This window comes from Cyprinus carpio, chromosome A16 (genome assembly GCF_018340385.1).
Source record: "Cyprinus carpio isolate SPL01 chromosome A16, ASM1834038v1, whole genome shotgun sequence".
In the NCBI taxonomy this organism is placed as follows: Eukaryota; Metazoa; Chordata; class Actinopteri; order Cypriniformes; family Cyprinidae; genus Cyprinus; species Cyprinus carpio.
In genome coordinates, this window is record NC_056587.1 from 18,970,963 (window position 1) to 18,985,658 (window position 14,696).

Consider the following 14,696-nt stretch of genomic DNA (forward strand, 5'->3'; position numbering starts at 1 on the left):
AGGTGAAGGAGTCAGGACAGAACTTCTGGAACGCATAGCACTGAACGTTACTCGGGAAGATGGGGCTCACCTGCGGGCCGGTTGGGGGGGAACCGTGCCCTTGTTTCACCACCACAGTGTAGATGATACCGTCTTCCTCCGTTTCGGACACAGTGGACTGAACCAGAGACAGATCAGAGTAAGCAAGCAGTCATTTTGTGGATATTTTAACACTTATTACAAGCTCTTCAGGTTAAGGGCCTTGCTCCTGGTCACAATGATTATTGCTCGTTCTCTGTGGGAATCATTTGCCTCGTATAGCCAAACTCTTGATTAAAGGCATAATGTCTGCTTTAGTTTATTTTGGCCAACATGAAAGGTTTAGTTTTTACTTCCCTTTTATACAATTTAACATGCAATAAGTTAAGACTTGTGTGGAAAAACCCATTTCAATAAATGCACATTGTCAGTTCGCAAAACACAGACAAAATTTGTAGAAATGTGTGTAGACTTTGATTTTCAGTCCATCCAAAAGTAATAAATAATCATTATTGCACAGACATACTGTATACTACCGTTCAAATGTTTGGGATTATGTTTTCAAAGTCTCTTATTCTCACCAAGCCTGCATTTATTTGATTAAAAACTAAAAAGCTGTTTTCCATTTTATATGTTTTAAAATGTAATTTATTCCTGTGGAGCAAAGCTGAATTTTTCAGCATCATTACTGCAGTCTTCAGTGTCACATGATCCTGCAGAAATCATTCTAATGTGCCGATTTGCTGCACAAGAAACATTTCTTCTTATTATGAATGTTAAAATCAGTTGTGCTGCTTAATATTTTAGTTTTTTCAGGATTAATAGAAAGTTAAAAAGAACTAATTGTTTAAAATAATTTTTTGTAACAACGTAAGTTTTTTTTTTTACTGTCACTTTTGATCAGTTAAATGCATGAATTAAATTGTGAAACTCAAAAACAAAAATTAAAAATAAATATTTTTCTCAATATTTTTGCAATCTCAAAATCTGATGCCAGTATCCTGGCACACTTTCAAATCTCTGATTAGTTCTGCCTAAAAAAGCACTTGTTTTATCAGATGGGCACCCTAAATAAACATGATTTTGTTTCCAGGAGAGCTAGTGCACCTCGGCTGCTGGAAATTACATGCCAGCCAATCAGATCGGAACAGCTGATCTTCAGATAGTGTTTGCCAGTTTATGTGCAATATGCATCAGAAGGTATGTGAACATACTGGCAGTCTGAACATCTGAGACTATACCATCATTGGATTTTCATTTTTCAGCTACTACACCGCGAAACACATTTAAAATTTCACTTTATGCTGCAGCTGACACACACTGCTTGAAAGAAGCATTACTGTTGGCAGAAAACTCTTACCAGGTCCAGTGGACAGTACCATGTGGTCTTCATCAGGGATGGCTCCCCCTAAAAGAACACAGACAAAAAAAAGCATGATATATTTCCAGTGTAAACACTGTTTAGACTGATGATGCATATATGCAAACATTAATAATTGAGATTAAACAATGAAATAAATTATGATGTGAAAACCGACTGTTTTCCAACAGGTTTCCTGAACACTCCCCATGTTGCCATTGGCTGGACAAACACATAGTCCTGCCCCAAACTCACACTATTGGTTGAGCTGCACTTCAGTTGGGAACTCTAACCTTGACCCTTATCTCAAAATGGCTAAATATCAGCTCAATTATTAAGCTTTGCTGTTAGCTATAGCTTAATCTTGACTTTCTATCCTCACAATGGCTGCATTCAGAGCAAGGTAAGATTGCACAATACCAGTTGTGTCGGGTTTGACATTTAAACCCTAAAATCTCTGATAAGGCATCACATTTACATGTTATCTCCAACAAAACTTAATGTATGAGCAAATTTTACACAACACATTTGACAGAGATTTTCCGACATTAAAAATGCATGAGACAACAGGCCAAAAACAAACCCAGTGACACGGTTATGAGTAACTGTCTGAAACGTCCACATGCTTTCCGGTAGACTGGCACACATCAATAACTTAGTAAGATCAATGTTCAAATTTAAACACAAATTTTAGATATTTAATTTTATTAGTTTTTTATTTATAAAACTTTTATTTTGCCTGAGCATGAAATGCTAAATTGTTTCAAAGAACACAAGATACTTTATAATATAAGTCTTGAGATAAGCCATAACCCTAAGCAAACCAATACATTCATTCATTACCTCAGTTGCAGATCACTTGCTTAAAATCATTCATTGTTGTATTTGCCTCAAATTGAAAAACAACTCAAGGAAAAAACACTACCTTCAACTCAGCGAGTCCAGACAGGCAGAGATCTGCCAACTTCCTGGAAATCCTTATAGATTGCCGGAGAACTCCATCTCTTTCAGGCCTTTTCATCTGTTCGATTTAATCTATTTTTCTTGCTGCTGCTTACAGGGGGGTGTTAATTTCATTCAGCGTGATTCTTAGTCTATCTTTCTTCCCCGCTCAAATCTCACTCTCTCTGTTATGGAGCCATGCAAACACACCTGAGCTTGTCACTAGGCCAACCCCCAACACACACACACACACACACACACACATGCATACGTCACAAGGGCACTCCTGTTACAGACTCACACACAATCTCTCTTCCTCCTTCATTCACTTATGGTTGAATCTCATAAAACCTCCAAGTCATATTTCACCCCCATAAACAAAAGAAATTTAAGAAAATCTATACAAATATAAATATATATAATTGACATTATATATATATATATATATATATATATATATATATATATATATATATATATATATATATATATATATATATATATATATATATATATATATATATGCAAAATCTTTAAAATAGCATAGATTTTCTTTATGTAAATATTTGTTCTTATTTTAAGACGTTAAAAATATGACTGAAAAATATATTTTTATACAAAAATACATAAATAAAATGTTATATAATATAATTTTTGTAATGTCCTTATTTGTCATGAAAAAATAAATAAATAAATAAAAAACTTAAAAACCTAAAATATGTTTATTTTTCTTTATTCACATGTAGGTTCTTATTTTCATTTTGGGGAAAATATGGATGGAAAAATATAAAACATTTTTCAAAAATATGTAAATAAAAATTTAATACAATTATTATTTATATATGAATAATTTATATAAAGTAATGTCAATATTTGTCATGAAAATAATAATAAAAATTGAAAATAGGATACCTTTTTAATGCATTTTAATTTTGGGGAAAATATTTTAAATATTTAAATATTATAATATATGTCAAAAATATTTTAAAATAAAATTATATTAAATATTATTTATTATTAAATATTATTTTTATATACTTTTTCATGCAATGCATTGTCCTATTTTGTCATGTAAATAATGTCAATTGGAAAAATCTTAATGGTCCCAAAAATAGGCTTCCTTTTCATTATGCACAGTTTTTTATTTTTGTTTTGGGGAAAAAATATGATTTTGACAGGTTCTCATAAGCCTTGCATGTGTAGACTAATGCTGCTAAACCTGTTCGGTGAAGTTTAATGCAATGAATGAAACAGGAGCAAATAAATACACATGAATGTAATGGCTTCAGATTTCAAGAATGGCAGCCTTCCCATTAAATCTACTGCTCAACAGGTCTTCACCTAAAACAACCATGCTTTTATGGTCGATCTTAAAAGAGATCTTCTTTAAAGAGCAATGCATGACATGACAAATGCCTGCTAATAAAATACAGGGCAACACCTGTTTATCTAAAAGGGAGACTTGACTGAAAGCATATTGACACAAAGTTGGTGACATGCCGTGCAGGTGTTGGGTTCTGGTTACACTTCATGCAGTGCTGACAGTGATGAGCGTTAGCCTCGCTGATTACATCCTATTTGCTATAGTGTTGTGTTTTTTTATATATATATAACGAAAAACCAAGTTCCATGTTTTAGAAAGTGAAAATCACTGACTCTGTGAGCCGCTGCCACAGAACCACAGACATAAAGTTACATCGAAACTGAACTCGACTGAAAAAAATTCCTTGAAATTCTGTCTTTCCTACTAATGAATTCTTTCCTGTCCTTTCATTTAATTAAATACAATTTAATAAATAATACCTAATCCATACACACTCAAATTGAAGTCCCATCCCAAAAAAAAATAAAAAAAAAATAAATCATTTATATTATATATTAAAATTAATGTGATGATATGCATTCTGGGTGGTTTCTGGTTTGTAGCATAGCAACACATTGGCAACCACTCAGAAAGCATAGCAACATTCGAGAATCATTCAGAATCTGGTGGTTGCAAATGTGTTGCTATGCAGTTTCCATGTGTTTAAACAGTTTTAGCCTGTTGCTAAGCATTTGCTAGAGTGTTATGAGTGGTTTCTAGCATGTTGCCGAGGTGTTGGGTGGTTTGCCAAGGTGTTGCTATGCAGTTTGTAGAGTGTTTTAAATAGTTTTTGAGCAGTTGCTAGAGTGTTGCAAAAGGTTTTGAGCAAGTTGCAATATAGATTGCTATGCAGTCTGGGTGGTTTCTGGGTTGTAGCATAGCAACACCTTGATAACCACTCCGAATGCACAGGCCAAAGCGTTACTATGTAGTTTCCATGTGTTTTAATCTGGTGCTAAGCATTCTGATTGGTTTCTAGCATGTTGCTATAAAGATTGCTATGCATTCTGGGTGGTTGCCATGGTGTTGCTATGGCGTTTGTAGAGTGTTTTAAATTATGTATTGCTAAGCAGTTGCTAGAGTGTTCTAGTGGTTTCTAGCATGTTGCTATGCAGAATGCTATGCATTCTGGGTGGTTGCCAATATGTTGCATGCAGTTGCTAGAGTGTTCTGAGTGGTTTCTAGAATGTTGTGCAGTCTGGGTGGTTACCAAGGTGTTGCTATACAGTTTCTAGAGTGTTTTAAATAGGGTGTTGCTATGCAGTTGCTAGGGTGTTTTAAATAGTGCGTTGCAGTTGCTAGAGTGTACTAAGTGGTTTTGAGCATGTTGTTATGTGGATTGCTAAGCATTCTGGCTGGTTGCCAAGATGTTGCTCTGCAGGTGTTCTAGGGTGTTTTAAACTGTTTAAGTGTGTTGTTTGTTTTTTTTTTGGTTTTTTTTTTACTATGTTGAGAGTTTGGTGTGTTTTTATTGTATTGCTATACAGTTTTTAAATGGAATAATTTCTTTCTTTTTTTATTTATGTAACACAAGGTGTAAAACTCGTTTGATTTCCATACCATTTACCAATCCTCTCTGAGTCAGGTCCGGAATTAACCTTAACAGATACTTTTACAGCAGCTGTTAGTATCATGTTGCGAAATTCACATTCTTGGGTACGTTTGCAAACTTTGAATTTTGCCTTTAGGTTAAACCAGCTGTGAGTTTCCATGGCTTTTCTCGGCCAGCAGGAAGTGCATAATAAGTCTGGACAAATACAGGAAACAGGACATGCTGCCATGTCATGCTGCCCTTCCTCCCTCCACACGCTCTTACTCTCTCAGTCAAACGCTTTGAGCCGCTGTATTCAATAGAGTTAGTTAGCCTCGGGGGTAGGGAACAAGAAAACCTCTATAGAATTCCCCAAGACAATATCAGCCGCTCTGTGTGTTTACTATCTTTTCTGCCACTTAGTAGGGGGAGACTGGGGGCAATTGTAACACAAGGCCATTGTAAACAAACAACATTTTTCAGTCACAAACAGGCTAGTATGATGACACTCAGAATATGATCAGGATTAATATATGAATACAGGATTCTATCTTTGCTGAGTGGTCAAGGGCAATTATTGTATTTATTAAATGATTGTATTGTCTTTAGAATTCAAGAATGGCAACTTTCTGTATGTAAACAGCTATCATTTTATGGTCAATCTTAAGAAAGAGATCTTCTTAAAACAGTAATGCATGTCATGAAAAATGCCTGCTAATAAAACACAGGGCAACAATATTATTATGCAACTTTTGATTCTTTACAATATGCAATAAATATTTCATTAAAATATTGAACTTATTAGCTGGTCGGATTTTTTTAGTTATTTAGTTTTCAAATAATTGTAATGTTGGTGCTGTTTAAGGATGTTAAAAAGCTTTAAACACATTTTATTCCTGAAGCCTAAAGAATGAGTACCATGTGGAGAACAAAAACATTCATGAATATTACTTATTTTAACACAATTATATAATAATTATAATTATTGTTAATTGGCATTATTTTGTTATTGTAATTATAATTACTGTTATTTGAGATTGATATTGTTATTTGAGTTTATATAATTTTTTGTGTTGATTCCAACCATAAAGAATTTTATATAATATTTTATATAATTTATCTTTATACTCCAATCCTTTTTTATTATTATTATTATATATATATATATATATATATATATATATATATATATATATATATATATATATATATATATATATATATATATATATATATATCTATATATATTGTTTTAGCAAGGAAACATTACACTGGTCAAAAGTGCTAAAGAAATCATGGTTTCCGCAAAAATATTAAGCAACACAACTGTTTTCAACATTGATGATAATAAGAAACGTTTCTTGAGCTAACAATAATGATTTCTGAAGGATCATGTGACAGTGAAGACTGGAGTAGTTTTTAATAAGATTTTATTTTAATATTATTTGTTTTAATTTTAATTTTAGTTGAAATTTTAGTAATTTTCTTGAGTATTTTGTTTATTTATTTTGTTTGTTTATTTGCCTATATAGTTAAATTATTATTATTATTTTTAATATAGTTATTTTAGTACATCAATTTAATGAAACTGAGAAATGTTGCATTTATAGTATAATTTATTATTATTTTCAATATTCAATTTTATTTTTAATGGTTTTAGTAAGAGATTCTAAGAGAATTCTTTCAGAATAAATAAACAACCTTATTGACCCCAAACTTTTGAACAGTAGTGTATTTAAGTTTAGTATACTAAAAGAAGACTGGTATATAAAGAAGTCTGTGAGTTATTAAGGAAAACGTAAAAAGAAATGTCACACTGTTCTCCCCCTGCTAATACAGCTGCCTCGCAAACCTTATATGTCCCGGCCGGCTGCATTCTCACCAAAATGTATCGAAAATACATCACAGGGGAGCTATTTAGAGAGACCTATTGTTTCTGCCTTCTCCATGAATACCTCGTCTCTCTCTCTCTCTCTCTTTTTATCTCTCTTGTTGTGTTCTCATCTATTACCTCATCGACCAACTTTTCCTCTTTCTCTGCCAATCGAAATCACACCGTGACCATGTGAATGCTCTCCACTGACGATCACAATGGAGCTTAATGGAAATCAATCAATCATTTCTGCCCTGTTGTTGAGAGGTTTAGTCTATGCAGTGCCGGCATTTTCCCACAGCCGTTTCAGTGACACATGGCGCTGCATGTGGTCCACGGTGCACCATTCAGGGGACATGATGAGCATTCTGTAGACAAACTGGGTCAGCTAAGGTTGTTTTTAGCTAAAAAATTATCCACCCCTCCTCCCTCTCTCTTTTTACGTTACACCCAGATACACATGCAAGGAAGCTGCACAGCGATGAGTGCATTTTGCCCTCCACATATGCATCCTGCCACTGTCATTAAAGAATCAAGAGAGGGCCGAAACTAGTTTCATCCTGTTCAGTCGTCTCTGGCCTTGCTTTTGTGTCATCTGAGCAAGTCCTGACAAAAGAGCCAGTGTGTTTCATACTGGACTCTTGCATTATTTACCAAAGAGCTGTGAGCTGGTCATGTGACCTGAACAGGAGGGAAGTTACTACAGTGAACTGTATGAGACAGCAGGGCTTCTGTTTTTAGACCTGGGAAGCCGAGTGTTGAATGAGTCTAACCTTGGTGGACCAATTTCTAGTCAATACTCAAGATAGAAGAGCAGCACCATAATCAGCATAAGCTGCTCAGACTAGTTGCTGATCAATCTTTTTTTGCTACATGCTACTAAAAGCCAATATACAGTACAGGTCAAAAGTTTGGAAACATTACTATTTTTAATGTTTTTGAAAGAAGTTTCTTCTGCTCATCAAGCCTGCATTTATTTGATCAAAAATACAGAAAAAAAATGTAATATTGTGATATATTATTACAATTTAAAATAATTGTTTTTAAATTTATTATACTTTAAATCATAATTTATTTCTGTGATGCAAAGCTGAATTTTTAGGATCATTATCACATGATCCTTTAGAAATCATTCTAATATGATGATTCATTATCAAAGTTGGAAAACAGTTCTGCTGCTTAATATTTTTTCAGAACATGTAATACTTTTTTTAGGATACTTTGATGAATAAAAAGTAAAAAAAAAAAAAGAAGCTATGTTTTTTAAAATATAAATATTTTGTAATAACAATATACACTACTAGTCAGTAATTTGGGGTCAGTATTTTTTTTTTTCTTTCTTTTTTTTAAATAAAATCAATACTTTCAGCAAGGATGTGTTAAATTGATAAAAAGTGATAGTAAAGAAAATATATTATTAGAATATATATTATAAGAATTTTTTTTTTTATTTTGAATAAATGCAGTTCTTTTTAACCTTTTATTCATCAAATATATTAGACAGCAGAACTGTTTCCAACACTCATAATTAATCAGAATATTAGAATGATTTCTAAATGATCATGTGATAGACTGGATGTTACATGTGACACTGAAGGCTGGAGTAATGATACTGAAAATTCAGCTTTGCATCACAGGAATAAATTATTTTTTTTAAAGTATATTCAAATAGAAAACTATCATTTTAAGTTGTAATAATATTTCACAATATTACAGTTTTTTTCTGTATTTTTGATCAAAAAAATGCAGACTTGATGAGCAGAAGAAACTTCTTTCAAAAACATTAAAAATAGTAATGTTTCCAAACTTTTGGTCTGTACTGTATATATATATATATATATATATATATATATATATATATATATATATATATATATATATATATATATATCGCAATTAGTTTTAAAATGTGTGATATTTCTCTAGTATTGGTATTGTGACGACCACAATTATTTAAAATGAGGTATAATAAGTGGTTGTGGCTCATTGAAAGCTCGTTTGATTTGAAGGAAACACTTGTATGTAAGCTGATGACGTGTAATCTCAAAGCCGCCTGCAGCAGCTGACGGTATATAAACACAGATCATGAGAGAATACCAGGTGGGGTCAAACAGCAGCACACGAGGGCTTTGCCTTATAGGCTGATAAGAAACTCACCACCAACAGTACGGCCAAAACACATCGGCTCCCGCTAAAACAAACACAAAGCAGGTTTAAACACAGAGCACCAGATGAGCATATTTGAATTTTATTAACTTTCAGCTTGGCCTCTTTATATCATTACAGTTAGTCATGTAATTGACCCTCTTTAAAGTAACATTTGCAGCTAGTTACCCTCTCGAGTCACAAGTGACGCCCTGCAGCTTTTCTGAGAACTCTGCAACTGTAGCTTCACTTTCCTTATGATTAAATGTCTCATAAGGACAAGGCCTATGTCACTTCTGATCAAAACACCAGGGCGAAAGGGTCACAACACGGCTGAATATACGGTTTCAAGTTTTAATTCACAAGTGAAAGCTGATCTAACACAGAACACCACAGCATTTAGAAACATATGTATGAGATATGTGTGCTCTTACCTACCACAGAAACCCACTGTAAGCAAAGCAACCCTACCCAATGAGCAAGACCTGATCCAAGAAATATGTCCCTAAATGACACTTTGGTTGAAATGGAGTTATTGTTAGTAGTATTCATGTACAGTTTGTATACTTGTAATATAATCAGGATTAACCAGGGCTTATGAAAATGCCCCTGAAGGTCACAATAATAGTTAAATAACTTGTATTTTTTTAAAGCCAAATTTACATAGAAGGTGGCAGTGTTATTTAAGTATTACTCGGGCCTGTTTCATAAAACAAGTTTACCAAATAAACCAGTTTTATTTTAGTTAGTTTGACTTATCATCAGTTGATTTGGTTCAAAATAAGTCAGACTAACTGAAACAAGCCTGGCTTATTTGGTAAATTTGTTTTATGAAACAGGTCCCTGATATACTATTATAGTTTTTGGTTTTATATTTATATTTTCTGTTTTCAATTTTTTTATTAAGTTTTAGTAATTTTGTTGTGTTTTTTTGTCATTTGTGTATATATATATATATATATATATATATATATATATATATATCGTTTTTAAGTTTAGGTTCTTAATTTTAATTTGTTTTGTTTTAAATGAAAATGAGAAGTGCTGCCTCGGCAAATATCTGAGATAAACTAAGTTTGTTTTTTATATTTTATTTTATTTTTAGTTACTATTCATTTCATTTCAAGTTTTAGTTAACAATAGTATAATAAATAACTATAATAATTATAAATAATGACCCCTATTTTATTTTATTTTATTTATTTTTTATTTTATTTTATTGTTTGGTTTGTTTTATTTTGCTCCTACATTTATTGAATTATGACATCTTGTGGATTTTTATCTAATACTGATCTGATTTTAAGAACGACTAATTTTATATGGTTAGAAAAAGTGGGAAAATACACTGAACACTTTACGGTCAGTAAGATTTTTTAATGTTTGAAAGAAAGAAAGTGAAAGAAGTCTCTTCTGCTCATCAAGGCTGCATATATTTTATTAAACTTACAGTAAAAACAGTAATAGTGTAAAACGTTAAAATTTAAGTTTTCTATTTATATATATTTAAATAATGTAATTAATTCTTGTGATGCAAAGCTGAATTTTCAGCATCATTCCTCAAGTCTTCAGTGTCATATGATTCATCAGAAATCATTCTAATATGCTGATTTGATCCTCAAGAAACATTTCTGATTAGTATCAATGCTGAAAACAGTTGTGCTGCTGCATATTATTTTGGAAACCGTGATACTTTTTTCAGGATTTTTTGATGAACAGAATAGAGAAAACAGATATTATGCAACATTATAAATGTATTTACTGTCACTAATGATTAATTTGATGCTGAATACAAAGATTAATTACTTTCAAAGACATAAAGTTTTTGAAATCAGGAGTAAATCATGATGTCATTGTCCTCTTACCTGTGTGTGATCAGCCTCCTTGTCCTCATCCTCCTTCCACAGCTGATCTGCTGGGCCGTTGACCTCAGGCTGTAGGGGTCTATATCCAACGAGGGGCACCTCTCTCTGTCCCACTCCCGGCAGCTCTACTCCAGATGTTTTCATACTTCGAGGGAGCATGATGGTGCTGCTGGCCTGAAAAAACAAAAAACAAAACAGAGGTCATTGGAGAGGAACAGGCAGCTGTACGCCTGGTAGATCATTTGTTTTCATCATTTACATTAACCTTTGCCAAGAGACAACTTTGAATTTGAATTCAGGCCCCTCCCTCACCTTTTCCTCTTTTACTCACTGGTATTTATATTAGCCTACAGACAGAGGTCTCTTTCAGGAAAAGAAGGATGGAAAGCGAGCAGCTCACCATCAGAACTCAGTGCCATTGTCAGAAACAGCAATAAACAAGATATTTGAAACAAGTGCGAGTTCATAAACATCATAGTTCATAGTACAGCTCTTCTGAATGCGGTCATTCACTAGTCAGGGATAAACATTTATTAGTGTGCAAAACAAGAGTGAATTAGGTCAAACCTTACAGGAAAATAAAGCTTCCTTTCACCTAACCCTAACCCTTGCCTAAAGCACACAGCTTAACTGTATTTTCAGTTTATTGAGTCTTAACAGGAACGTATCAAAATTTCATATAATGTTATTTTAATGCCCAGCAATATCAAAATACGTTCCGCACAGGACGCGAATGCTTTTATTAATAACTTTTCTTTATGAACTTACAGTTTGCTTGTATATGACACATCCTCTCTTCACGTTTCACAGAAGAAGACGAACATTCGCGTTCATTCACACCAAACCTAAACGCAGAAATACCTGTTAGGAGACCAATATCGCGTCCATCCGCCCCTGCGTGTGGGTTCCTCGGAAGTCAGAGTTTCTGTCCCTCCATATCTCTCCCCTCCTGCTTCGCCCGTCAATGCTTATCGGCGCGATGAAGACGGCGAGCTGACTGTTGGTGAGGTCTGCGCTGGTGAGGCGCGGGCGGCGAGTTGGGCGCAGTTCCTGCTGTCACTCCAGCGCGTGTGGTCATTGGCTGGACGCGGTGATGAGGAGCGGTGCCCGGTAAATTCAGAGAAGCAGCGTTGCGGGCAAAATCACCGGACGCGTCGCGACACAACAAGATTGCTGTAATAAAAAATAAACGAAGCTGTCTGTACTGGTAGTGCGCGAGGCGACGCGGACATCCCGTTTCTATGTTTGCGCAATGCATAGCCACTCAGCTTCACGTTTGTTTGTTTATTTTTTTATTTTGTTAGTTTGTTGCACTGCTATAGCCACTTTTCCCCCCATCTCTTATAAAACAGTGTTAAATAATGTTTTAGAAATCATTTGCTATTCTTGCAGTCACTCTTTATTTTACTCCAGCCACTTTATTTCCCTCATTCATCTGAAATAAAATAATGTTTTTTTTATATATATGTTTTTTGGAGTTACCATTTTTATTTAATTTTAGTGTATGTTGCTGCTACTCCAGTCACTTTAGTTCCCTCATTCATCAAAAAATATTTTTTATATATCATTTACTTTTACCATCTGCAATAAAATAATGTTATTTTTTTTAGATATCATTTGTTAATTTTGCAATTAGCTACTATTTTATTTAATTTTTTTATTTTATTTTATTTTATTTTATTTTATTTTATTTTATTTTATTTTATTTTGCTGCTATTCCAGCTACATTATTTCCCTTAATTTATCTTACATAAAATAATTATATTTCTTATATATCTTTCATGTTATTATCCACTTTTTCCTTCATCCATCTGAATAAAAAAAGTAAAATATAATTAATTTTTTTGCAGTTAGTTTTATTTTCATTATATGTTTATTATCTCATTTTATGTTGCTCTAGCCCCCATTGCACTGAACTTTTTTTTTTTTTTTTTTTTTGCAATTTTTATTTTATTTTACTATTTTTATTTTTTTGATAGCTGTTTCCTCTATAATTTTAATCAATGTTTTCCTATTTATTTATTTATTGTATAATTTTTTTATGCAATTAAGGTTCTATGATGTCATGTTAACTGAGTGACTACATGGAGTTTTTGTATAAAAAAAGCCTCACTCTTTTATATGCAAATACATTTTAACCTAAAATATTGTTTTGATATTATTTGTCAACTACCAACCCATTTATAAATCTTTATTTAAAGATTTAAGCTTTATGTCAGTAAGAAGTCCCATTTAGCTGTGTGTGTGTGGGTGTGTGTGTGTGTGTGTGTGTGTGTGTGTGTGTGTGTGTGTGTGTGTGTGTGTGTGTGCGCGCGCGTGAACACTCACACATTGTCAAGGTTGTATTTTATTGCCTGGTGTTGTTTCATGGCCTGCATTTTAAGTGGCCAGTGGTGTTGAAGTTTTTGATGTAAATGATTTATGCTGTTGAATGGCTGGGCAGCTCCTAGCAGGGTGATTATTTAAAGCTAATCCTTGACCGGAGAGTGCCAGCTGTGGACTCCTCCACTCCGACCTTGCAATATTTTTATGGGAGGACCTTGCAGGCAAGAAGACATTTAACAACAAAAATAAGGACAAAAAATTGCATGCTTACTGTGCCATGGAAAACAATAAATTGCTTTAGTCACTAAATAATTATCATACAATGATCTATTATCATTTATTACCAATCATAGCACACCACATATGGCATAAATTGGCAACCCAAGGGGGTTTGGAAAAACTAGAATTAGGTTTAAGCAAGTGAATGTTTTGTTTATCCAAACAATAAATGTCTGACAATTACAAAAGGTATTATGTTTGTATGTATAGACTCATAATTTTCCATTTTAAAACAAAGCTACAGTATATGCACAAGAAGCCATATTGTGACCCTTTGTTTGTCAGGACACTTTCCATCTGTTATGAAATTAGAAGCTATATGTGTTATTATGCAAGGGCTCTACGTCTCTATTAGCTGGAATAATATGTCTGAGGGAGAATTCTGTGTTCATTAAAAGGTTGTTATGGTTAATAAAAGCATAAAAGTAATGCAAGCTATGCATTCAATTCATTGGAGTGGACTAATTAAACTAGTGGTTGGGTGCTTATGAATAATTTATAACCCTTGTCAAGCGGTTTGCTCTTTAAATGGCTTGGAAACATATTATATAAAATGTGTGTTGCCCATAACACTTTCAAGTTTGTGTGAAGAATCACTATATTAGAAAGAATCTAAAATGCAGCCTTTGTTGAGTTATAATTTTGCAAAGGAATAAAGCCAGTCTCTAGTTGCACATTGCATCTTTGTGTTTTGCGCCCTCTGCTGGACTATCCAAAAACTGCTTTACAAAAGACACACCAGAGGCCATTTTGAACATTTCTGCACTATTGTCATTACGATGTGTTTGATATATCATGAATTTGGTTCGTTTTGAAATAAGATTATATTACCTTTTGGTTAACAATTTTGTCTTCAGCAGTATAAAAATGAAAGTCAAAAATGTTCTCGTATAATTTACCTATGATGATGATGATAATAATAATAATAATAATAATAATAATTTATATAAAAAATAGCTGGAGACACCCCGACTTATTACACACACACACACACACAC

General features: G+C 33.2%; 1 protein-coding gene across 4 annotated transcripts in view; it reads right to left on the reverse strand.

Annotated features, from left to right (window-relative positions):
- Positions 1 to 12,206, reverse strand: part of LOC109072359 (ral guanine nucleotide dissociation stimulator-like) — a 24,108-nt gene extending 11,902 nt beyond the window's left edge. Inside the window, exons 1-4 of one of the 4 annotated variants that reach the window (XM_042773142.1) lie at positions 11,956 to 12,206; positions 11,095 to 11,268; positions 1,379 to 1,426; positions 71 to 157 (exon numbers count right to left, since the gene is read on the reverse strand). In XM_042773142.1, coding sequence (XP_042629076.1) covers positions 71 to 157; positions 1,379 to 1,426; positions 11,095 to 11,253 — 294 coding nt within the window. In that variant the 5' untranslated portion in view covers positions 11,254 to 11,268; positions 11,956 to 12,206. Of the gene's footprint in view, positions 1 to 70; positions 158 to 1,378; positions 1,427 to 2,303; positions 2,572 to 11,094; positions 11,269 to 11,862 lie in introns of those variants that run through there. The other 3 variants (XM_042773141.1, XM_042773140.1, XM_042773143.1) reach the window with 3 other exon arrangements.
- Between the last annotated feature and the right edge of the window lie 2,490 nt (positions 12,207 to 14,696).